Source organism: Emys orbicularis, chromosome 8, assembly GCF_028017835.1.
Source record: "Emys orbicularis isolate rEmyOrb1 chromosome 8, rEmyOrb1.hap1, whole genome shotgun sequence".
Taxonomy (NCBI): Eukaryota; Metazoa; Chordata; order Testudines; family Emydidae; genus Emys; species Emys orbicularis.
The window spans coordinates 36269717-36295963 of NC_088690.1; the positions used below are offsets into that span (position 1 = coordinate 36269717).

The window sequence follows — 26247 nt, forward strand, 5'->3', positions numbered from 1 at the left end:
GATGAAGATGTCATCAATGTAGCGTAGGTAGAGAAGGGGCATGAGTGGACGAGAGCTGAGGAAGCGTTGTTCCAGGTCAGCCATAAAAATGTTGGCATATTGTGGGGCCATGCGGGTGCCCATAGCGGTGCCACTGGTCTGGAGGTATATATTGTCACCAAATTTGAAATAATTGTGCGTGAGGATAAAGTCACAGAGCTCAGCAATAAGTTGTGCTGTGTCATCATCAGGGATACTGTTCCTGACAGCTTGTATTCCATCTGTGTGTGGGATGTTTGTGTAGAGAGCCTCTACATCCACGGTGGCTAGGATGGTGTTTTCTGGGAGGTCACCAATGCATTGTAGTTTTCTCAGGAAATCTGTGGTGTCACGGAGATAGCTGGGAGTGCTGGTGGCGTAGGGTCTGAGTAGGGAGGCCACATATCCAGACAGTCCTTCAGTGAGAGTGCCAATGCCCGAGATGATGGGGCGTCCAGGATTTCCAGGTTTGTGGATCTTGGGTAGTAGATAGAATAACCCCGGTCGGGGCTCTAAGGGTGTGTTGATTTGTTCCTGTGTTAGTGTAGGGAGTGTCCTGAGTATAGTAGTCATATACCAGCAATGCCCCTCTGCTATGTACATTGGCCAAACTGGACAGTCACTACGCAAGAGGATAAATGGACACAAGTCAGATATCAGGAATGGCAATATACAAAAACCTGTAGGAGAACACTTCAACCTCCCTGGCCACACAATAGGAGATGTAAAGGTAGCCATCTTACAGCAAAAAAACTTCAGGACCAGACTCCAAAGAGAAACTGCTGAGCTCCAGTTCATTTGCAAATTTGACACCATCAGATCAGGATTAAACAAAGACTGTGAATGGCTATCCAACTACAGAAGCAGTTTCTCCTCCCTTGGTGTTCACACCTCAACTGCTAGCAGAGCACCTCACCCTCCCTGATTGAACTAACCTCGTTATCTCCATACTGATTTATACCTGCCTCTGGAGATTTCCATTACTTGCATCTGAAGAAGTGAGGTCCTTACCCACGAAAGCTTATGCTCCCAATACTTCTGTTAGTCTTAAAGGTGCCACAGGACCCTCTGTTGCATTTTGAAGTGTGTATCTTTTGACTATACAAACACTGCATCTGTCTCATGACGTTTGTCACCTTCTTATTTATCTTAATTTAAACAAGAGGTGTGTTTTGGATAGTAGGAGCAGCTTTGACAAATCAAGAGGAAAAATTATGCTGGTTTAATGTCCAGGGTTTTGGAAGACTGTAGAGTGCTAATTGTAATGAAGCCAACTTAATATAACTGTTTTCTTTATATTCCAAAGATTCGCTAGGGACTTTGCTGCTTGCATACAGGAAACAGTCTGTTGTATTAGAACAAGACCATGTTTCTTACCCTTTAGAATACTACAGAAAGTTTCCTTATAGGAAATGTTACCATTCAGACAAACTCTCATATTTATTTGTGGACAAATCTTCCTGTTTGTGTCACAAGACAATTAGGTGAAACCAGAGACCGAGAAGATTCAATGCTATTCCCTTACAAGTGTGAAGAGAAGCTGGTGAATAAATCCACATGATGGCAATAAATGTGTATGCAGAAATAACGTTTTTTCTTAATGTAACTCTTTATTGCAGTCTGCTTTCAAGTCTTGGCTGTTTGACTTATACATTTGGTTTGCAACAACCAGTAAATCTCAAATCAAGAACCTGTGGAAAAAATAAATATATTCCTTTAACTATAAAGAGGAGCTACCTGAAGAAATGTGAATTCATTATAAATAAAGTTTGCCTTTTGTTGTCACACTATTCGACCAAGATATACAGACTTGGGATATTTTTCCTTCAGAGCAGGCCACTGAACAATGAAGTAATCCGAAAAGTAGTAAAGAATTTTTCCAGACAGGGATAAAGTTTCCACTCGGCAGATGCTCTCTACATACACAATGATAACTTTCTTTAGCGCCAGTATCTCAAGAAGAAGGGCAGATATACAGACAGGAACACATGTTCCTGGTCCGTTGCACAATATCTAAAAGAAACAAAATATTTTAGAACAAAAGTCAAATATCAGATTTTTTTATACTGTATAGAGACCTTAGTTATTTCCATAAATGATTAGGTTTATAAAAATTAGACATTTATTAAAACTAAACAAAAAGCAAAGGCAAATTTACAGTAGGGCTTAAAACAAAACAAACAGCTGCCAAAAAACATATTTTAAATGTCAAATATTGTGGTGAGGTGGGAGGTGTTGCTTCTTTCCTAGTAGGGACATTTTTGTGTAGGGATCAAAATTTAATAGCTTTCAGGAACACTACTAGCAAAGCATAGGGGTCAAATACTGGCCTCAGGCAGAGCTTTCATTGATGACAACAGGAGTTCGATGCATGGGCTTAGGGCACAATAAAGCCTGAACTGTTTAATCAGGATTTCTTAAAACTGGCAATACAGTTATAAACCTCCTGAATTTTGGCCTTGAGTCAGCAAAACATTTAGTACATGCTTAACTGCTTTGCTGAATTGGGGCTTTTATCAAGGCTTTTTAGCTGATCTGCTGAATTACTGGGGGTTTTCTAGTAAGCACTTGGGAGTTTTTACCAAAACTTGTTACCATTATGCTCTTTTGTAGCTACATGCATATAATTAATAATAATACTTTGCACTCATCAGAGGATTTCAGTGCCTTACAAACATTAATTACGCTAGTGAAGTGAAAATTATTTCAATTTTACAGATTGGTAAAATGAGGCACAGAGAAGTTAAAGCCAACATTTTCAAACTAGGATGCCTTTAGGCATCTAACCCACATTTAGTTTCCTAAGTAAAAGTAGCCTGATTCCAGGGGTGGGGGGTCAGGGTTACTAAACTGAATGAGACTGTTATCAGCACATTTGGAACAGTTGCAGTTTGTTTGGTAAATAATGGAGACACTGTGTTTTATTATGGCTAAAACAGCTTTATTTCCCTGGGATGTAATATAAAATAGGAATAATTTTAGATAATAGGGTCACATAATTTCTGTTATAGACTCAGTCCTGCATTTCTTACACCTATGGGTGCTCAGTACATCTTAGAAACAGGCCACTTTTATTTAAGTACTTAAACTTTAGCACCTAAATTGATATTTAGGTGCCAAACTTTAGGTACTCAGGTGTGAAAATTTTGGCCAAAAGTGACTTGACTAAGGTCAAACAGCTGTCCCATAGCCAGGGACACAGAACCTGGGAGTCTTGGCTCCCCATCCCCTGCTCCAGTCAGCAAAACTAATTAAAAAACACATGCAACTCCCATTAATTCAGCACTCTCAGGATCAGACCATTAAAGTTTGTGTGAAATATACTTATTTTAGGCATTTAAATTTTGTTTGCCCAGTTCTCCAACTCTTAAAGAATTTTTTGGGTAGAAAGTTACATATAGTAAGTTTGATAGACATCTGGTAGTCTTTGGATGACACAGTTTAGGACAACATTTTCTCGTAGGAATCAACAGCCACCAAGCTTATATGCAAAATAAATTAATGTCACTTTTTAGTGTGGTTCTTACAGAAATTAATTATTCACATTTGAGTTTCATTAAACTTTATTTACAGTGGGGAAAGACAGTTTAATGGGTAACACTTTTTATACTCTGTAAATCTTTGAAATAATAAGTCAGAAGTACTGAGTATTATGTAGTGCCCCAATTCACCATGAAATGTTTTTGTTACATGTCAGCAGTAACAAAATATCAATATATTTGTATAATAAAATTAAAGTGCAATTCTTTTCATACTAGCCCATATCTGGTTAAGATGAGATTCAGTTGAGAACAATTCTGCATATCAGATTTTTAAAATCAAAATAATATGCTGTACTTTCGAAGCTGCTGCTGCGCTAGATATCGAGTACTTATGCCAGGGATTGAAAATCCACTCTCCAAACTGTTGAGAATGAATGTTGAAATATAATTTCTACAGAATTTAAGCTTTCATTTTAAAAAAAATTCTACCCCCTAATGGTTACAAAGAAAATCTTCCAAATGTGAATTAAGTGTAAACTGATACTCTCTCCCTAAGTCTGCACACAGACACAGGGCTTGTCTACACTGGCACTTCACAGCGCTGCAACTTTCTCGCGCAGGGGTGTGAAAAAAACACCCCCCTGAGTGCAGCAAGTTTCAGCACTGTAAAGCGCTAGTGTAAACAGTGCCCCAGCACTGGTAGCTACGTCTCTCATGGAGGTGGGTTTTTTTAGAGCACCGGGAGAGCTCTCTCACAGCGCTCTGTCGTGACTACACAAGTCACGTTAGTGTTGTCATGTAGACTAGCCCACAGCATCACAGCAGCAGCATAATCTGGTCAATTTCATCTCTGCTATTCAGAATCCTAAGGACAGCGGTGAAACAGTCCAAAATCACTTCGGCTTAATACTGCTTTACCTTTTTTAGGCATTTTCTATGGCTGTTGAAAGGCATCAAGCTGGACCTGTAGTCTCCCCTTCCCCCCCAACTAGCACAGAGCCACTGCAAATGAAAGCTGCTTTAGTGTAAGTGAATGCAACAATGTATTAGAATGAATGACATTTACTAGCTAAAACACAGAAAACAGCTCACAACCATACAAGGATTAAATGTCAGACAAAGGGCTAAAACAAAAACCAGCAAAAGCAGAGAACTTGCGAGTTATTATATTTAGTTTATTTTTCTAATTTATACCTTTAATTACATATTTCAGCACTTCTGATGTTCATAAAATTCAGTAATCAAAAGGAGGACAACAAAGTCCCTACAACCTTAGTAGAAATTTGAAAAATTAATGCAAGATTGTTTTGCATAAGGCCTGTCAATAGCTACTGGTCTCTTATTTCTGTTAGAAAATTTCACAGAGTTTGCTCTTTGTGAGCCTGACTACATCAATGAAATTCATTGCTTTTCTGTATTCTGGGATAGATTCTGCTCCATGGCAGGGAAACACTCACCATAACTTAGAGGCAGTGTACAAAGGTGAATTGAAGACAACTGTGCACTCAACTCTGAGGCTGTCTGGTTGCTTGACTAGCTCCTGGCATAAGAACATAAAAGCTGCCATATTAGGTCAGACCATGGTCCATCTTGCACAGTACCCTGTCACCAACACAGCTTCAGGGGAAGTGTACAGAACATGGCAATTATGGAGTGATCCACCCATCTTTCACTCCCTGCTTCTGGTAGTCAGATGTTTAGGGTTGCCCCAAGCTCAGGGTTGCGTCCCTGACCATCTTGGCTAATAGTCACTGAACATATCCAGTTCTTTTCTGAACCCAGTTATACTTTTGGCCATTACAACATCTCATGGCAATGAGTGCCCCAGATTAATTGTGCACTGTGTGAAAAAGTACTTCCTCTTGTTTATATTAAACCTGCTGCCTGGTAATTTCATCAAGTGACCCATTTTTTGTATTACATGAAAATGTAAGTAATACATTTTTCCACACCATTCATGATTTTATAGACCTCTATTGTATCCTACCCTTAGTCATCTCTTTTCTAAACTGAACAGCCCTAATCTTTTTAGTATCTCCTCAAATGGATGCCACTCCATACCCTTGATCACCTTTGTTGCCCTTCTTCAAACCTTTTCCAGTTTCACTATTTTTTTTGAGAGGGGGTAACCAGAACTAGACACAATATTAAAAGTGTGGGCACACTATGGATTTATATAGTGGCATTATATTTTCTATCCCTTTCCTAACAGTTCCTAACATACAGGTAGCCTTTTTGACTACTGCTGTGCATTGAGCAGAAGTTTTCAGAAAACTATCCACTGTGACTCCAAGAGCTCCTTCTTGGGTGGTAACAAATAATTTAGAACTCATCATTGTGTGTATCTATCTATCTGGGATTCTCCCCCCACCCCATAAAGTGCATTTCTTTGCACTTAACACTGAATTTCATCTGCCATTTTGTTGCCTGCTCACCTAGTTTTGAGAGCGCCCTCTGTAAGTCCAAAGCAGAATGCAAGGAGTTAACTATCTTGAATAATTTCATTCATTTGCAGTGGTGTTTTTAGCATGTTGGTTCCAGGATATTAGAGAGACAAGGTGGTGAGGTAATACCTTCCCTCTTATCCCATAGCTTCTTAGTTTCCTTACGAGCCTTTGATACTTTGTCAAAGGCTTTCTGAAAATCCAAGTACATTATATTGATTGGAACACTCTTCTCCACGGCCTGTTGACTCCCTCAGAGAATTCTAATAGATTGGTGAGGCATGACTTCCCTTTACAAAAGCCGTGTTGTGTCTTCCCCAACAAATCGTGTCTAAGTGTCTAATAATTCTGTTCTTTACTATTGTTTCGATCAATTTGCCCAGTACTGAGGTTAAGCTCACTGGACTGTAGGTGCCAGGATCTCCTCTGAAGCCCATTTTTAAAATTGGCATTATGCTAGCTACCTTCCAGTCATCTGGTAGAGACGCTAACTTCAGAGCTAAATTACATACTACAATTAGTAGTTCTGCAATTTCATATTTTAGTTCCTTCAGAACTCTTGGGTGAATACCATCTGGTACTGGTAACTTATTATTATTCAGTTTATTTATTTGTTCTAAAATCTCTTCTATTGACACATCAGTTTGTGACAGTACTTCAGATTTCTTGCCCAAAAAGAATAACTCTGATGTGGATATCTCCCCCACATGTTCTGCAGTGAAGACTGATGCAAAGAATCCATTTTGCTTCTCCATAATGGCCTATATGACTTAGAGTAGGCTTCAGGCTTTTCCCATTTATGCTAACTGATAATGGACCCCAAGGGATGTTATAGCAACTGGGGATAAGCCAGGTCTAAGAAAACATTGACCATGCCTCCTTTTCCCAATTCATTGCTTGCACAATTAACCGGGACGGGAGTGGAGGTGACAGAAGAGTGCTATAGTGGCTCTGTGTCACCCAAAGATTCCAGACATCTTTGTGCCACCACGGTGATACAAAGCTAACTCAATGTACAGGTGCCTAAATATCTTTAAAAATCTAACTCTAAGAGCTGAACTGTCACTGAAAGTCAATAAGACTTGTATTCCTAAGTCACTTTTGAAAATGGGACTTAGGCACTTATGAAAATTTTACCCTTTGTCTTCAAATTTGTCTGTAAAGTACCTAATATAGTTTTAATGTTATAGTGATTATTATAAAAAAGATACAGGCTAGGGTGAAAGGGTTAAATCTTAGTGACAAGTCAGATATTCACTTCTATAAATTCGGTATTTGATCACTGCTTATTAAATACCATAAAATAGGTAACTATCACAACACATTACAACATGCCAGTGCAACAAAATAGCAAGAGATCAAGAGGAAATACTGCTCTTTAACCTTGAGAAACAGTATCCATGGATGGATAAAGTATCCTCATGGATGGATAAAGCAATGTCATGCGCTATCATTTTATTATAAATGAAAAAGGCCTGTCAATTGGTTCTTTGTTTTCATGCTAATTTTGACATGACATCACTCATCTGCAGTGAAACCTTATCACTGGAAAATAAAAATTAAAAAGACAATTTAACAAGAGTTTAAAGGTAACCTGCAAAGGGAAAAATAATGGGCCTGGGTTTTTTGCTTCATTATAATTAACAGTGGAGGCCTGAAAGGTTTTTTTTTTTTTTTTAATTCTGCTGTGTTTTAGTTTTTATATTAGAAATTTCTGTAGCGCCTATTTAGATTGGAAAACTGTAGAATTACAGGGGGAAAAAAAGTATCTCTGAAGAGTCAAAAGATTGAAATCTGAGAATCTGTACAAAGAACTGACTTTGTTAGACTATTTAAAAACTCCTTGATTTTGTTGACACAGTTCAATAGCAAATTGGGGGGAAAAAGTAGTATTTGCTGAATCTTTAACACCACAGTCACTTCAGTTAAAGTGTGAAAGCTCACAAACTTCTGAGATCCTCCCATCATCCTCCAGCAACACTAGGCAAGTCCCAAATTGACATTCCTGATATTCTAAAGATAAAAAACAAGCGCAGAGGGAGGGAAGGAAGGGAATAAGAAACAAAGGGGGGAAAAAAATCCTGGAGATCTTCTTTTTATACATAATAAAGAATCAAAAAAGGCAAAATCCCAGTTTTTTTTTTTTAAAGAGCCTTTGTGGCTGCATTTAAGAAATAGTAAGAAAAGTTTCAAGTACAAAAGGATCAAGAAGTCAGCAAGAAAAAAATAGGGCCTTTAAAAATATTACTAAATTGTCATAGACTGACAGACAGGGACTGCTTTAAAAGTGTTTAGTTGTTTGTCTCAGTATTCTCAAAGGAGGATTGGTAAGAAATGCCAAAAAAACAGTTTCCACGTAGAAAAAGAAGAGAAATACCAAAATAAACCAGGATCCTCAATGAGATCAAGAAACTAGAATGGCTGAAAGTGACCAAACTTCTTAGCCCACAGCATTTTTCAGTGGAGGACTTTCACATTCACTTATGGAACTTATTACTTCAAACAGATCACCAGAGCCACAGTTTAGTGGCCTTTGGAGCCCACTGTAAGGTGCAACTGGCTAACTAGACTCTGGAATTAATTTTCAAAAGACAGATATCCACCAGAGAAGGCAGCCACTGTCCTAAAGCAGCTGCAGTCTGTCTATCATTTGTGTGCAGTATTATTGTGTTCAGTTTATTTTAACTGCATGTTTTTAACTAATGAGGCACCCATATGCTGTACTGTTGGGAGCTGTATAAAAATACTTAAATAAAAAGTTTTATAATATGTAACAGCAAATTACAATATGTGGAACTTACAAAAAATAGCATTAGGAAGTTCTTTTGACTTTCATAAAGCATGTAGTGGAAATAACAGTAAACAAACAAAATTCCATAATACATAGAGAAAATGAATATGGATCAGAAGACATTATGTCACAAATTAAACTGCATTCAGAACACTGTGTGCGGATCCGGTCAGATTATCATCAGAAGGATGATTCATAAATGACAGAAAGATTGCAGAGGTTAATTAGAATGCTCCAGGAATTCAACAATCTCAATTATTAATTTGCTAATAAGTGTGGTCTGCTACAAGACACCAGTTGCTTGAATGCTGATTTTTAGTGGCAATCTTAAGTGCAGACAGGGACATGGCTCTTCTTTGTCATGTTCTCTAAGTCATCTTTCAGCATGTCCCCAAGGCTCTGAATGGCATCTTAGCTGAGCCTGTATGTGAATGATCTCCTGCTTAGAAATCCCAGAAAATTCTAGATCAGTTTGTAGACCTAGTTTAGAGGATGAGGGCCTGTCTTCCCTCAAAGTAAACATTATCGTACTGGACTGCTCCCTAGCCTCCTATTCCAAAGAGAAAAAAGGATAATAAAACCTAAAAACTGTATATAAATATGCTTGCTTGACAACGACCCTACAATTGAACTTTAAAAACTACAATTCTCAATGTGGCTTTCATTAGTATGGATCAGAAACTTTGAAAAAGGTATTTTTGAGGTAGTTAAATGTGACTTTTGTTATATGCATATAAACATGCTCATAAGATAGCAATTGATATGCTACATATAAAAACTATGTGATGTGAAGAAAAGTAAAACACTATTTTCATGAGGTAGAGGATGAGTGAGATATATTTAAACCTAAAAAGAAGTTAAATCTAGAGGCTGACCATAGGACTGGGAGCCAGGAACTCAGCTCTAACCTTAAGCCCAACATTGTCTCCCTCTGGAGACCTGAGTTATGTCATTGGTAATGTTGTTGTAAGAATTGGTCAACAATGGTAAAGTGACTCAAAGACTTTAAAGGTCAGAAGGGACCATCATGATCATCTAGTCTGACCACCTGCACAGCTCAGGCTACAGAACCTCACCCACCCACTCCTGTAATAGACCCCTAACCTCTGGTTGAGTTACTGATATCCTCAAATCATGGTTTAAAGTCTTCAAGTTAAAGAGAATTCACCATTTACACTAGTTTAAACCTGCAAGTGACCTGTGCCCCATGCTGCAGAGGAAGGCAAAAAAACTCCTTCAGTCTCTGCCAATCTGACCTTGGGGAAAATTCCTTCCCAACCCCATATATGCTGATCAGTTAGACCCTGAGCATGTGGGCAAGACCCAACAGGCAGATACTACAGAGAATTATTTCCCAGGTAATTCAAGAGCCCTCTCCATCTAGTGTCTCATCTCTGGGCATTGGGGATGTTTGCTACTGGCAGCCGCTGATGGACCACATGCCATTGTAGGCAGTCCAATCATACCATCCCTTCCATAAACTTATCAAGCTCAGTCTTGAAGCCAGTTAGGTTTTCTGCCCCCACTGCTCCCCAGTGCTTTGAAGATGAAAAGGTCTATATATGTGTAAAGTATTAAACAAAGAACAGAAGACTCCCCCATGTTTTAGTAAATCCTGGGAGAGAACTTAGTCTTAATTTTGTGTGGTTAAACTTTCCTTCCTTTTTTATACTGTGCAACTTAAACAGCTGACCTTTTTCCTTTTCCTACTTTGGTTTCTCTTGTACATGTTAAGTGTTTTTTTATCTAAAAAAGGATAATAGTAGATGAGACATAATATAAAAACAGTACAGTACCAGACAAACTATGGGGGGGGGGGGGAAATGCTTTGGCACACAAAACAAGTTACTAGATTCCCCTTACTAGCAGCATCACACACAGTGCACTTGTTTAAAAAGTGAAAAATAGGAAAGGATTACCACAAAGATCTAATGAGAATCATGATATAAAGGAACAATAACTTATTGTCCATCATAACAACTTGCTCAAGTGCTGTGAACTTAAGACATTTTGAACATGGAACAGAGAATGGAAAATCTTAGCTAAGTGAAATAAAGGTCTCCTTTCATACAGTTTCATTGTGTGAGCATTTATCTAGGTTTATTATGGTGAACTTAACTAGCTTAAGAACTGGGCATTTTACAATGCTTAATTATTTCTAAGGTATTGTACTTGGATATAAAAATATAGGTCAAGATTTTGAGAAGTGACTTGTGATTTTGGTTGATACAACACTTTAAAGCAGTGGTTCTTAACCTTTACTGCAGCCTGCACCCCTTTGGTTCTCAAAATATGTTCTCGCACCCCTTATCAAAAATCATTGAAGTAGGTCAGTTCTTTAAACCTAGATATATTTTTTGTTCGTATATTACGATAATCGTTAAAAAATGTATGTTAATAAATAGATAGGTTTGATGAAACAAAGTAGTTGTACTTACGTGCCTGTGCTTAATTTGTGTTTTTGATGATTTACCTTATAAAAAAAATCTGGCATGACTCGCACCCCCAGAAAGCGCATCTCGCACCCCCAGGGGGTGCGTGCACCCCAGGTTAAGAACCACTGCTTTAAAGGGATGTAATTTTCAAAAAGTGATGAGCACTGAGCTCTAAAAATCAGGCCCCTCTAAGATGTCTCAAGTTTGACAACAAAAATCACTAGTCACTTTTGAAAATCTTAGCCACAGAATCTGTCTGAAAAGGATTAGATCTAATCTACGAAAAATGCTTTTCTTTTTTTTTTTTTAAACCAAGCACCTGAGCTGGAAAGGTACTGAGTGCCTCCTGAGAGTTGTTCAGCATCCTCAACTCCTAATGACCTCAGGATAGGATGCTGAACTCTGCTCCCTAACACAAAGCACAAGCTAAAGGGCTTTGCCATGAGCCCAAGGCAAGGTATGAAAGGAGACGTTATCCTCCCCACAACTAAGAGACAAGGCACGTAACACCAGTGCAGCTGAGTCTGTTGCTTCCCTTATACAGTTTTTTGGTCCATGGACCCACTAGTTATGCCATCGTAAGTCTACACACTGCAAAGCTTGCCTTTGTGGTACACAGGGAACTCAATACAGGACTCTCCTTGTCCTCCACCTACTGAAGAGTGGAACTGCATCAGTTCTGCTGCATTTGGGGCTTTCTGATGCCCAGGACACGTTTCACTTCAAGAAGGCAAGATCTTGCATTCCTCATGCTCCTAAAAACTTCCACTGAAGTCAACAGGGGTTTTAGGTGCACAAGGATTTGTAGGATCAGTCATTCCAATATATAAATGATTTAGAAGTATTCCGAACTCCTCCTTTTTCCCCAAGAAAAAGTACAGCAGAAAAATATTTGCCTACATTGATAAAACCTAGAGTCTCTATAGCTTCCAGTGTTACAAATACTTAGTTCTTGACTTGATCTGATAAAATTAGGAACACTAAGCAAAGTAATATTTGGGTGCTGATTTTTATATCAGAAATTTTACACAAATGCTGTCAATTCAATTCTAGTATTCATTTTCCCCACTCCTAAGTTTTATAAACTAAGGAACATGATATTCTGCCAAGAATGTAGGGAGCTGCGGTCCACTAACCACACTTTCACCCAAGGAAAGTTAAATATAAGCAATTGTTTTACGTACTACACATCTAGAATCTTTTTATTGGCAAAAAAGGCATTTTAGTCTCTATTTTTGCCCTTTTAACTATTCTATAATCTTTACAAGCACTCTGACTTTTATTCTCAGGTATTTTGAAGTGATCACGGATCTATGCCGTTTAAAAATTTACAATGTTCTTGAATTTTCTTAATAAATAAAAGTGTGGAGGATTTCAGTGCAAAGGGCATATGGACCTTGGCAAAGATGTAGTCTTTCTTTAAACTATTATTCATTTTATCAAGACAGACTTTTTTTTTTTTAATGTCAAAAGCATTACATGAGTACTAAACTATCAATAGATTAGCAATTTTAACATAAGTTCTGATAATTCTGAGTCTGCTGCAAATGTCACAGTCATTTTAAGTTCCTCTTACAAACAAAGGATCAATTGAATTATATAACCGTTAGTAACTTCACAGTGTTCTTCTCATATGATTTTCCATGTCGGCTCCTTTGGTAGCATATTAAGCTGCTCAGTTAGGTTTTCCAGTCAATTTCACTCATAATGATAACTCGATAAAATTGATACTCATTAAATGAAACCACTACTGTAGCAAGGCAATTTCCTAATGCACTCGTTACTCTGATCTCCTACAGGCTGTCCATTTAATTTGGATAAAAGGCACTTTACCTTTTCTTTGTGTTTCTTTTTTAATTAATGTGTGGAGAGAATAGCAGGGGGCTCCACAATGACTTCTCCTTGATCTTCTGTTTTATTTAAACTGTGTGTGAGGTTTGCTGTGATACAAACTTATCTGCACCAATTAAGCCAATGAGACCAGGATCAGGCCCATAAACAGATCATTTACAGCAGTGGTTCTCAACCAGGGATACATGTACCCCTGGGGATATGCAGAGGTCTTCCAGGGGGTATATCGACTCATCTAGATATTTGCCTAGTTTTATAACAGGCTACATGAAAAGCACTAGAGAGGTCATTTCAAGCTAAAATTTCATATAAACAATGTCTTGTTTATACTGCTCTATATACTATAACTGAAATGTACGTACAATATTTATATTCCAATTAATTTATTTGATAATTATATGATAAAAACGAGAAAGTAAGCAATTTCTCAATAATAGTGTGCTGTGACACTTTTGTATTTTTGTCTGATATTGTAAGCAAGTAGTTTTTAAGTGGTGAAACTTGGGGGTACAAAAGACAAATCAGACTCCTGAAAGGGGTACAGTAGTCTGGAGAGGTTGAGAACCACTGATTTACAGAAACTATCTTGTTGCAATGTACTTCATATGTAGTTAATCTTGATGCTATTCAGAATTACTATACTAGATAACTGAAGATTATATTAGAGACGGGTCAGAACCAAAACCCTGAATCCAAGCACACTAACTTTGCGGAAGTTAGGTTCCAATTCAAATTTTTGTGGTGGGTGCATCTTTACTAAATATAGTCATAAATGCAAGAATGACAAAATTTTGAATGCTTATGATTTATTAAAATGCACTGGGTGATAGTAACAGAAATATGTTGGCTTTAAATAGCATGAATTTACATATTTGAGGACAAATGAAAAAAATTACTACAATAGGTTACATCTAATCTACATTTTGGTAAGTGGCATATCTGCTTAAATGAGATCATTGCCAGGGAACAGGCTAAGTAATTAATTTCAGTGACTCTAAAATTGAATAAATTGACATGTAGTTGAAAAGTCCATGTAAATGGGCACCTGAAGTTAGATTGGCCAGTAAGTGCCCCGAGGCTCTGTGCCAAAGAGAGAAATACAGAAACAGGGCAGTTTTAAAATTTAGTCAGAACCCTATTGACATGTACTGCTCAAGTGAAGTACTGAATCCCTGTTTGGTCTGAACCTGCCCTGCCTAGATGGGCCACACCCACTCTCAAGGCTAAAGAACAGGGACTGCAGGTAGCTTGTGCTACTGCATTCCTACTCCTTGCAGAGATAACCATCAACAAGCACCTGCAATCTGGACTGTGTCAGCTTCTACCAGCATGATGGAGGGAGTGCAATGAGCTTCAATGAAGTTTGCTAAGTTACTTGCAAACCTAAAATATCAGAGGGGTAGCTGTGTTAGTCTGTATCCACAAAAACAACGAGGAGTTTGGTAGCACCTTAAAGACTAACAGATTTATTTGGGCATAAGCTTTCGTGGGTAAAAAAACCCACTTCTTCAGATGCATGGAGTGAAAATTACAGATGCAGGCATAAATATACTGACACATGAAGAGAAGGGAGTTACCTTACAAATGACCTTGTTACCAAGTTACCTTGCAAACCTAAAGGGATACATTGGTATCCTAGATTTCTAATGTGCAACCCTATGTTTGTTTCCTGCTGCATCCCTATTCCAATATGGATGACAAGAGATTTAAACTTACTTTAATATATTCTTAGGTGCTTAGTACACTAAGTAATTCATTAAAGTGAATATGCATGATATACTGCTAAGAAACTTCCTTAACTGGGACAATCATTTACTTGACACCTGAAAGTGCCAATTACAAAGATTCTACTTTACTTTAAAATATATAAAATTACATACAGTATATCAATTAAATTTGGCAAATTTCATAAAATATTCTTTGCCATACATCACTCAATAAGTAATTAGGCCACATTTTGGGCTAAAGTCAATAATTATTATCTTCCACAGCCACAGGACTACAGATATTTTACAGGGCTCCAGCCACGGAGTCCAACTGTAGATTTTCCAGGATAAAATTTAAACACTTCCCTTCTTTTTAGTGGCTACTAAGAAATCTACAGGGTGTCCTTTCCAACATGCAGTTCCTGACTGTGAAGCCACACTGTCATATTTGACAACTGCGCTACTTACTACAATGCCAAAGGTTCTCTATTAAGCATGGTCAGGGTATTACTCAGATATCCTACTACAGAGAAATATCTTCCCTGACATCAGTTCAAAATTCTGTTGCTTTTGTAGATGATATCATAGACATCTTTAATAGCAGAGAGTGAAAGCACTGCACAGCTTCATCTGTTTAAGAATTTAGTCTATTGTTAAGTAGAAACACAGAATTTTGGATTGGTAAGAAGGAGCGTGGATTTTGTTCTAGCATACCATTATAGCCTGATCCTGTGGTCCTTTCTTAATGGGAGTTTTACTCGAGTAAGGACCGTAAGCCTAAGTGTACACACATTGTATATTTATTAATGGTTTGATATCCCAAACAGCTACTCCCTTTTAGAACAGATTAGCATTTCACCATTAACAAGGTTTGTTTTACATACCAAATCTGGCTTTAGTCTGAAAGTCAAAGGAAAGGAGTAAAGTATGGAGTACAGTGTTGTCAGTACTGAAGAGCTCCAAGACTGGCACACCTCCCGACATCTGGGAATACGATTAAGGGTAAACTGGAAGAGAGTAGGATAAACTGAATTAAAATACATTCCTTCTGCAGAATATGTGACAGCATATATATCTATGTTACTATAAAAATATTTGTTTGTTGTTCATTTTGTATGTTTCCTTATTACACGCACTTGTTATTTCTAAAATCTGGAGTGTAAACCCTTTGGTCAAGAACCTTGTTGTGTAAAGTGAATAGCACACTTTGGGGTGCTGTAAAAACAATACGTCTTGTATACCAGAATACCAGAACTACAATACCAGAACTCTGCTACCCTGTCCCATCCCACGTTACTTTAAAACACTTCTAGCTCAATAAAAATACACATAAGGAGCAACATCATCTGCAGTATGTTAACTTAGTGCCCCACCTAGTGGACAACACAAAGCATTGTTAAGACATTTTTATGTTTATACTCATCAGATACAATTTTCTGACTTTTGCAAGTGTAAACTGGGAGTTATAGTAGTGTAAAAACTGAGGTAAGCAAGAAGAGAATCTAATGCATCAGTGGCCAGCATACTGTTTAATCACAATTTTTAAAAAAATGTATTAAATAAATGATATTCCTATCCTTTAAATGAATGGATCAGCAACAAAACTGACAGAAAAAGTGTTTGAATAAAGAAATTAATAATGTCAATTTCTTCAGAAACTAATAAATTAAAGGGAGGGGGAGAGAGAACATTCAATAATCAAGAAAGATACCAAACTGCAGAATTTGAAATTTATTTTTCTCTTCCCCAATCCCCCCTCAAAACAGATAGCAAGCACATGAATAACAATACTTAGATTCCACACATCCTTGCTAGCAGGCTTTTGGACCTGATGGAAACAATTCTAGAACACACAGATAGGTCAAAAGTCAGTCTCTATGCACACTGAAAAGTTGATCTCCAGTGAAACTCCAAACAAACGTGCCATGTGTGATAGCGGTTTTAGTGAGGTGGGCAACTATTCCTAAGAACTGGCCAGAAGCTGCTAACTCATTTCATGAAGGCCACCAAACAGTCATCAAATGGTAACGAGTCTCAGTCACTATCAATTTGGCAGAATTCCAACTGATGATCTGGAAGTAAAACGCTCCTAATCTCATCACCGAAACCATAAAGTCTCCACTCATTCTAAATACACCAGTCTTAGCTAAAATCATGTTTCCCTGATGAGTGGTGGTTTGAAGTTAGGAGAGACCAAGTTTTAAGACAGTTACTTGTTTAAAAAAAAGTAAACTAAAGATAAAGAGAAAAGTTGTACAGAGGGTTGGAAAGAATGGTTAAAAAGCAGCAGAAGTGACAGAACATAGCATTATTCCAATAGACTTTCTAATGTGGCTACACATTTTAAATACAAACTTGCATTATTGTCACAAACTTTTTTCTTTAAATACTGTTATTTTGAGTCATCTGTGTTATGACATTTTGTGAAAACATTCTGTTTAACAGCTATAGATTGTATTAAATCTTGACATGGAATTGTATAGAAGGGAGGCTTGTGCCGAAAGCACTGAACTGCACAGTGTCATATAAATAAATGAAAGTTACCATAGTGTATGAGGGAACTTGACACAATGGCTGTATGGAATGCTTTTCAGAAATGACATTCCTTAAGAAAAACCGTAGAAAGCTTATCTACACATAGTTAACTAAGAAAGTTTTAAACTTATGATTTCCACCAACCCCCGACCTATATATTTTTTTAGAAATGTAATTCTTGCAGTAACATGTTCCATCTCTACTATGATACAAAGGCTAACAGTAAGCACTTAAATCTGATACATCTTTTAATGGAAGTCAACATATCATGCTCATATACCAGATATGGACCAATTGGTCTTTTTCATCTCCGATATGATTTTATAAGGTTGTGCTTATTTATAATTGCTTTTTCTGCGCATAGAGACCTTCTCATTGTTAGTCAGACATCAAACTGTCGAAACTGGCAGTTCAACAACAGATGAGACTGGAGAACTGTAAGTTTAAACATCAACGCTGTAGCCCTTTATTATCTAGTGACTTTTTGATTATTTTGCCGAAGCATGCAAGGAGAGGTAGTGAAAGCTTGCCATTGCCATGGCCCATTACAGTGTGTTCAACTGAACAAGCTGTAATCCTTCCAAAGAAATGAGATACTGGGGAAGGGATTTTGGTTAAGTTTGCTTTTGTGCAAAATAACTTGTTTACTTACTGACTAAGGAGATTTTCTGTAAGAACCTGTTGATTACTGCTGTTTTATTTCTGTTCAAGCCATGTAAACTGATAGGGTGACTGTCATGGGGACCTGCCCTATAAAAAGAGTCAGGGACTAGCCTACTTGAGACACACTCCTGTAAGGAAGAACTAGCCAACTCAAATCCCACCTGGAAATAATTAAATGACCTGGCTGGTTGTCAGCTAATGAGCTAGTGAGCCTGATAAAGGGTTACCAGGGCTCAGCTGAGGTGGATTCTATAGACAGGAAGTTCCCGATGAGAGGAGTGTCCAGGAAAGCTCACTGGATGAGGGGTCTGGGAAGGTGTGCTCTGAGGAACAGGGAATTCCTAAATGATGGAAGGAAGCCAAGCCTGTCAGAAACTATATGCTGTCCCAGAGAAGAGTTGCCTTTGACAGATCTGTGCAGAAGGACTCTTGCCAGGTAGTGACAAGAGGCCTAACTCCAGGAAAGGGACCAGAGCTGAAAGAACCCTGCTGGAAAGCAATGGTAGACCTAGGTAGGAACAAAAACTGAAATAATATAAATGTAATCAGTTCTGTTCCCTTAACTTTTCAGAAATGACAGATGTTACATGAAGTATCAATATACAGAAAGCCATCAATTTTATATCATGCTTATTGAACAATTGTAGCAAATTAATACACCTTAAGAATTTTAACTGAAAACTTTTTTTTCAAATTGATCCAATATTAAAAGAGTAACATTACTGGTTTCAGTAATCCTTTAAAAGGTGATTTAAACTACATTAGAACCTCAGTTACAAACTTCTCAGGAATGGAAGTTCTTCATAACTCTGAAATGTTTGTAATGCTGAACAAAACATTATGGTGGTTCTTTCAAAAGTTTTACAACTGAACATTGACTTACTACAGCTTTGAAACTTTACTATGCAGAAGAAAAATGCTGCTTTCCCTTTATTTTTTTGTAGTTTACATTTAACACAGTATCATACTGTATTTTTTTTTTTTTGTCTCTGCTGCCTGACTGCGTATTTCCCATTCCAAATGAGGTGTGTGGTTGACCAGTCAGTTTGTAACTCTGGTGTTCATAACTCTGAGGTTCTACTGTACTATATCATGTACAAATGATCAAGCTTTCTTATGAGTATGTATTTAACTTACCTGGGAATTGGAGAAAGTTTCAGCTCTTTTTTGTTCAAAAGTACGTATTTTATCTTCACTCATTTTATCTGAATCTGCAAAAATGTAATGTCGAGGACAGTATGACTGGGACAAACTGCTGAGTAACCTCAGGATTTCTGTTGTGTGTCCTCCTGGGGGGGAAAAAACCATCGAAGCTAGTTAGTATATGAAATATTTAGCAACTCCCAATTGAAAACATGCTGCTGGGGGTCACTTCTTCCTTCGAGAGACATTGCTAATATTAGCCTCATTCACCCTCCTCTGAGAGCTGGGAATTTAATTAGGGGCTGTTTGTGATGGTTAAGGTAATATGGAGACCATTCAACTCTCATTGAAGTTAATTGAAAGACTCACTGATTTTAAATGAGAGTTGGACCAGGCACATACAGAGGACCTACTATAGAGACTGTTTTCCAATGTCATGTATATGCCACAAATACAGCTGAGACAACTGTTCTGGTTATAGCACAGTTGAATCTTGACCTGTTTACAGCACACTTGCAATTTGCAGAGAGGATGGGGTTTGACACCTGTCTTAACTATATCCTATGGTCAGACTTAAAGCCTTGGACATGTTATCACTATATGCAAGCCATTCCTGGTCATGATCCCCTTACCAGCCAGCACCAACACTTTTGGGTCTATGCTGGCCATCTGGAAGCAACATGGGATACTGTGATTACAAATGTCCTTGTATCACTCCAACTCTGCCCTGCCACCTGCTTTTCACTAGCTTCTACCAGTGTAACTAATCTAGCGCCTGATCTTCACTAGGCCGTAGAGTTATTTTAACAGTATGGTTAAAACAAAGTTTGGTCCTGTATGTCAAGGTAAGACAACTATAACAGTTGGAGGACTGCCATATCATCCCTGAAATAGTCAATTTGCCTGTTAATAGAACCTCATGCGACTCTATATATGTAACCTTATTTATACATTGATAACATGACAACTTTGTGTACCAAAATTTTGGTGGGCCAGTCTTAAAATGTAGGTACCTCTCATTTTTATTCCTTTCTTCCTCCTGCATTTCCCCCCCCCTCTCTTTTTAGGAGGAGCAGGCACACAGTTACACTATACTCATGTGCAAAGACACGCAACGCAGGTAGCCAGTTGAATAGTGAAACTGAATATGATCCCACTCCTGTAAGCTGCAAGTGCAACGCTCTCATTAAAGCTAATGGGAATTCCCTGTCCTTGAGGTATGCAGGATCGGATTCTAGGACTGTATTATTTTATGCCCTGATCTTGCAGTTATGCTTCATTTGAGTACATGTGTTTGCAGGATTGGGGCCCTAGTTACTTTCACTCTGCCATGGAGTTGCAGAGGTAGACCAAACTAAAGTAAGTAAAACCAGTTGTACTCTGTCAGCTGGTGTCCATTTTCACTGGTGGCAAATATCATCTGGAAGACTAACACCCAAAATATGCCATGGCAGGAGACTGACAGAAAAAAAACATGGTACCTCTACCCCGATCGAATGCGACCCGATATAACACGAATTCGGATATAACGCGGTAAAGCAGCGGGGAGCCCTGGGTCCTTTAAAGTGCCACCCGAGCCCCACTGCTTTACTGCATTATATCTGAATCCTTGTGGAGCCCCGGGCCCTTTAAATCCCCGCCTGAGCCCCGCTGCCGGAGCTCCAGCAGTGATTTAAAGGGCCCGGAGCTCCCTGCTGCGGCTGGAGCACCAGGCCCTTTAAATCACCACCGGGGAAGCCGGTCCAGTCCGGCACGGCGTGCTGGCTCTTGCCGGTACGCCGTACTGGACCGAACCCGATATAATGTGGTCTCACCTATAAGGTGGTGAGATTTTTTTGGCTCCCGAGGACAGCGTTATATCTGGGTAGAGGTGTATCTAGACTGCCATATTTCAGCACCTAGGCAAAATTGTCAATTTTACGTACATTTTTGCACAATATTTTTTGGAAGTGTTCTGAAGAAGATCTTCTTAGATCAGTAGTGGGATTAAAAGTTTAAAATCTTTATTTAAATCTATAATAGTGGCACTATAGGAAGAGGCTCCCAGGTTCAAACTTAATCGTATCTTTGTTAGTGTGGTTTATTTTATTTTTTAAATTACCTTAATCCTTCACTGGGTTTGATGTGAGTGATTTTCACACAGCAGATATAATGTAGTGTTGTTTTTTTTTTTTAAGGGTGCAAAAATGAAGTTTAAGAAAAAAAATAAGTAAAAAGCCCAACTATGCACTGCAGGGGGCTTGTAAAACAAGCTAAAATGGAGCAAAAGATGCTACCACATGCTTAATTCTTCTCTTTAGATTTGTGTGTATTGTATCATATACTCTTCTGTTGTCATTCCAGAAGAGGCCCACTCCCTCTTAACCTCACGTTTCCTTGTAGAAGGTGTCTTTCACACTTAGTTTTCTGTGCCTTAAGAATAAGTGATACAGCTAGTGTTTGTTTCCTTGAAAGCATAGCAAGATCTTAAAACATATTTAATGTAATTTCCCTCAACATCCTATACTTCACATGCTGCCCATACAGCTGTGTGGTGTTGCCAACCTATATGACAGCCACAGAGCTCCATCCCAGCTGGGGATAAGTGTTAATATTATTAATAAATAAGTATATAATGGTAGCACACCAAGGACCCCGTGAGTATTGGAGCTTGATTTTTGCAATCCTAGCAATGGAAAGGTTACACTCTTAACATAATAAAATACTACTCTTGTCACCTAGTTGTGGATGAAGTGGTCTTGCATATTACAGCAGAAACATAAAACACCGCACTAATAGCATTACTCTCCGCAGTGTGGGGTGTAACGCCCTCCCTCCCCCCCCCCAGCCCAGGTGCGTTTGGCTCTTTGGCCCACCTGGCTGCCGAAGCAGGACCCAGGGCCGTCCTTAGCCATAGGCAGAACAGGCAGCCGCCTAGGGCACCACGCTACCTGGGGGCACCGCTCTGCCCGGAGCCCGGACAGACGGGAAGCAGTGGAGCATGTAAGAGCAGGGCTGCTGGGTCCTAGAGAGAGCCGAATGCAGCACAGTCTGAGGGTCGGGGATTGGCTGCTGGGGTCTCTGGGAAGGGTACAGGTACGGGTGGGGGAAGGAACTCACCTGTGAGTGTGACTTTCCCCCAGCATGAGGTGAGGCAGGCTCGGCGGCTCTGGCACCAGTATCCTTTGTTGTCCCCCATAACGTCCATTCTTCTCCCCCCCACCCAAAGGAGCACCTCCCTCTCTCTCTCCCCCCCTCCCCTCCGGCAGGGCTGGGTTGGGTGAGGTGCTAGGGGGCGGGGGAAGGAATGAAAGTGAAAGTAACTCACTTCCTCAGCAGCCAGCCAGGATTGGAATGGTCACACACGGCTGGGCTGGGGATAGGGTGACCAGATAGCATGTGCGAAAAATCAGGATGGGGGTTGGGGTAGGGTGAGCAGATGTCCCACTTTTATAGGGACAGTCCCAATTTTTGGATCTTTTTCTTATATAGGCTCCTATTACCCCCCCACCCCCGTCCTGATTTTTCACACTTGCTGTTTGGTCACCCTACGTGGGAGTAATTGGTGCCTATATAAGACAAAGCCCCAACTATCGGGACTGGCCCTATAAAATCAGGACATCTGGTCACCCTAGCTGGGGAGCGCGTCTCTCCCCCGGGCTGGCAGCGATCCATCTCATCCGGGGGGAGCTGCACAGGGCAGGATGAGCTGCTGTGGCTCCATGGGTGCCCCATCCCTGAGATCAGATGCTGTGCTAACTTCACCATGGTCTATTGGGCTGGTGATGGTGCCCATTGGCGTGTGATCAGACCTAAGGGTTTTCTGCTGCTGTTGCTACTATGCACCCCAAGAGGTGGATTTTGGGGTCCTGCAGTTTTCCACCTATCTCCTCCTCTACTGCAGCTATAGGACCAGCAGGCTGGGGGTGAGCCAAGCATGAAAGCAGTATTGTGTTGCCATTTAGATTGTCATTTAACAACTTTGTTTGCCAAAAATGCTTGCTAACAATCCCTGAATTCAATTTCAATATTTTTTTTTAAAAAAAATCAATATCTTAGCCAAAAACAGAAAATTAAGTTGTTGACAATTATTTGTGACAAGTTTGGTTTGGGGCAGGGAGTGGGCCAGTTTTCATCAGAGAAACAAAAAATGTTGACTGACTTTCCTATAGCCTTGTTACTGCTAAATAGAGCCCTCCAACAACTGTAATATGCTCATCTCCTTACTAGTGTATAGAGCAGGGGTCGGCAACCTACGGCATACGTGCCAAAGGTGGCATGTGAGCTGATTTTTGATGGCACGCAGCGGCGGGCTGAGTGGCTCAGCCCACCTCTGCTCTGGGGTTCCGGCTGCTGCCCCATTGCCAGCCGGGGTCCCAGCCGCTGGCCCCACCCAGCGCCCGCTGCTGGCCTGGGGACCCCCAAGGAACCCCAGGCTGTCAGCGGGCTGAGCAGGCCGGCGGCTGAGACCCCGGCTGAGCCACTCAACCCACTGCCGGCCTGGGGTTCCATTCACTCAGCTGGCAGCGGGCTGAGCGGGGCTGGTGGCGGGCTGAGCAGGGACGGTAGGGGGCTGAGCGGGGCCAGCAGCCGGAACCCCAGAGCGGCAGCAGGCTGAGTGCTGCCGGCACCCCAGACTGGCAACGGACTGAGCCACTCAGCCCCCCGCCGGCCCTGCTCAGCCTGCCACCGGCCTGCTCAGCCCGCTGCCGACTGAGTGAATGGAATCCCAGACCAGCAGTGGGCTGAGCAGGGCCAGCGGCTGGACCCCAGACTGGCAGTGGGCTGAGCGGGGCTGGTGGCTGGAACCCCAGACAAGGATCCCAGGCAAGGATCACACTAAATTGATAAGATCTGCATTTTAATTTTATTTTAAATGAAGCTTCTTAAATATTTTAAAAACCTTATTTACTTTAAATACAACAATAGTTTATTTATATAATATAGACATAGACAGAGACCTTCTACAAACGTTAAAATGTATTACTGGCATGGGAAACCTTAAATTACAGTGAACTTGGCACACCACTTCTGAAAGGTTGCCGACCCCTGGTATAGAGTGACCATATGTTGTACTAAGATTCTCTTGCTTTTTTCCCCAGTGAGTCAGTATAGCTTTTGCCAGCCCAGAGGTTGAGCAGCCGATGTCTTACGTTTTCACAATGTTTTGTCCAACTTTCATAAAGTAAATACATGGTTAATATGAGTTTAAAAGGCCAGGGACACTTCCTTGTGAAGAATCTGTGCAGCAGATCATGCTAAAGCTGTGAAAATGTCAGTTTCTGATGGAACTTTAGAGGCAGTGATTTATCATGTATTTCTGGCAGTGCCCAAAATGTGCTGCTATTGCTAATGTCTTTCCAAACAAAAATAAGGCACAATAGGACTTCTGTAACATTTCTGTGCTACCTTAATCAAGAGGAGATGATTCTGTGCTGACTTCATTTTGGTCACTTTGTGCTTTACCTAGGAGTAAAACTAGGGTTATATTTTCCCACTGCTTGGAAACCCAGCTTATTAAACTTCATAATGCCATTGATCTATTTACAGTATAAGGTTGATATAGAGTTGTAACTAACATTAAGACTGATGCCCACTATATATTTAAAACTAAAAAGTGGCTTTGTAAAAATGACATGGATTTCCAACTCTACTGTGTCTCAGTCAAGGCGGAGCGCCTTGTGAGGTGTCTTCACACTAGCTCAAGGTCACAGTGCAAGAACCTAGAGAGCCTCCTGAAGCATGGTGATAGTTTTGATTTAAATGGACTTGAACTGAACGAAGATTTGAGTACACTGTCACCAAATGTTGCCACATGCAAAATCGGTGATGGACATTGTACAGTTTATTCATACCACCAAACTTGTTGACATGTATCCTAATGTATACATTGCCACTGGTATTCTACTGACAATTCCTGTAACAGTAGCATCAGGAGAACGGAGTTTCTCAAAACTAAAGCTCATTAAAAACTATCTCCGCTCTACAATGAGTCAGGAACGCTTGACTGGTCTTGCTGTTCTTGCAGTCGAACAAGACATCACTTTGTCTTTGTCATACAATGACATTATTACTGATTTTGCAGCCAAAAAAGCCAGAAAGATTGCTTTTAATTAAAAACAAATCCTTGTTTCAATACCTCTTCATATAAATTTCCAACAAAATGTTGATAAATTTAAAAAATTGTATTATTTGCATCATTCTGTCAAATCAGAATTTTTTCTGTAGCACTACTTCTTTAGTGCTAGTCCATCAGCATTACAGTGTGCTTAATTAAGTTAAACTGGGTTTAATAACATGCATGTGGCAAGTTTTCCAATACTGTAAACTTATGTTTGTGTTGTTAAGAGCAAGTCAGGCATAGGGGCACCAGTTTAATAATCCCGCCTAGGGCACCATAAATCCTAAGGACGGCCCTGGCAGGACCCATGACTCCCTGGGCATCTCCGAGTAGTGAGCATCACCCTGCGTTCTCTGTTAATGCCCCCGCGGGTTTCCTCATATTGTCCCTCGGACCTCACTCGCCTACCTCCACTTTCCACCGCCCTCCCTTAGCTGCCTCTTGCTTCTCTGTGTCCCTCCCGCCAAGTTGGGCGCCCTGCCGCAGGAGCACCGCCCCGCCGGCCACCTCTCCATTTCAGGACAGAACTGTTGTGGGGACACTACAGTTCCAAGCCACACCTCTGTGCAAGGCTCGAGCACGCTTCCCAGCATGCACCAGACTACCCGCCGCCGAGCCGCCACCTACAGGACTACACTTCCCAGCATGCGCCGCTCCCGGGGGCAGCGGAGGCCGTGCTGGAAGCTGTAGTTCACGGCGGCGACAGCCCGTGGGAGTTTGCCGGTGCACTGTGCTGCCCTCTGCCGGCCGGCCGGGATCGGGCCCGTCTCTACTCACCGGAGCCGGCCACCACCAGGAGGCTGAGGGGAGCTGTCCGCGGGCTGCTGTTCCGCCTCGCTAGGAGAAGCCGCGCAGCGAGGAGCAGCAACAGCAGGGCAGCGGCGCCCAGCACGGCCGGGAGAGCGTCCATAAAAGCCCGACAGGGGCGGACATGGAATTCCACAGAAGAAGGAAGACGCGACGCGAAAACTACGGGGGCCGTAGCAGCTCAAACTTACTCGCTTCTGTATGTGCGCTTCGTTATGTGGCGAGCGAGCATCTCACTTCTCCCCGCCCCCGCGGAAAGTCAACACAGGTCC

General features: G+C 40.4%; 1 protein-coding gene across 2 annotated transcripts; it reads right to left on the minus strand.

Annotated features, from left to right (window-relative positions):
* Positions 1 to 1614: 1614 nt before the first annotated feature.
* ALG14 (ALG14 UDP-N-acetylglucosaminyltransferase subunit) lies at positions 1615 to 26247 on the minus strand. Of its 2 annotated transcripts, XM_065409800.1 has the most exons (5): positions 25946 to 26247; positions 19063 to 19214; positions 15612 to 15734; positions 1829 to 2031; positions 1615 to 1709 (listed from the first exon to the last, which is right to left on the minus strand). In XM_065409800.1, exons 1-5 carry the CDS (start codon positions 26076 to 26078, stop codon positions 1697 to 1699), a joined length of 624 nt encoding a protein of 207 aa, XP_065265872.1. In that variant the 5' UTR covers positions 26079 to 26247; the 3' UTR covers positions 1615 to 1696. The 2 variants fall into 2 exon arrangements, with proteins under 2 accessions (XP_065265872.1, XP_065265871.1); XM_065409799.1 differs by having other exon boundaries at positions 1615 to 2031.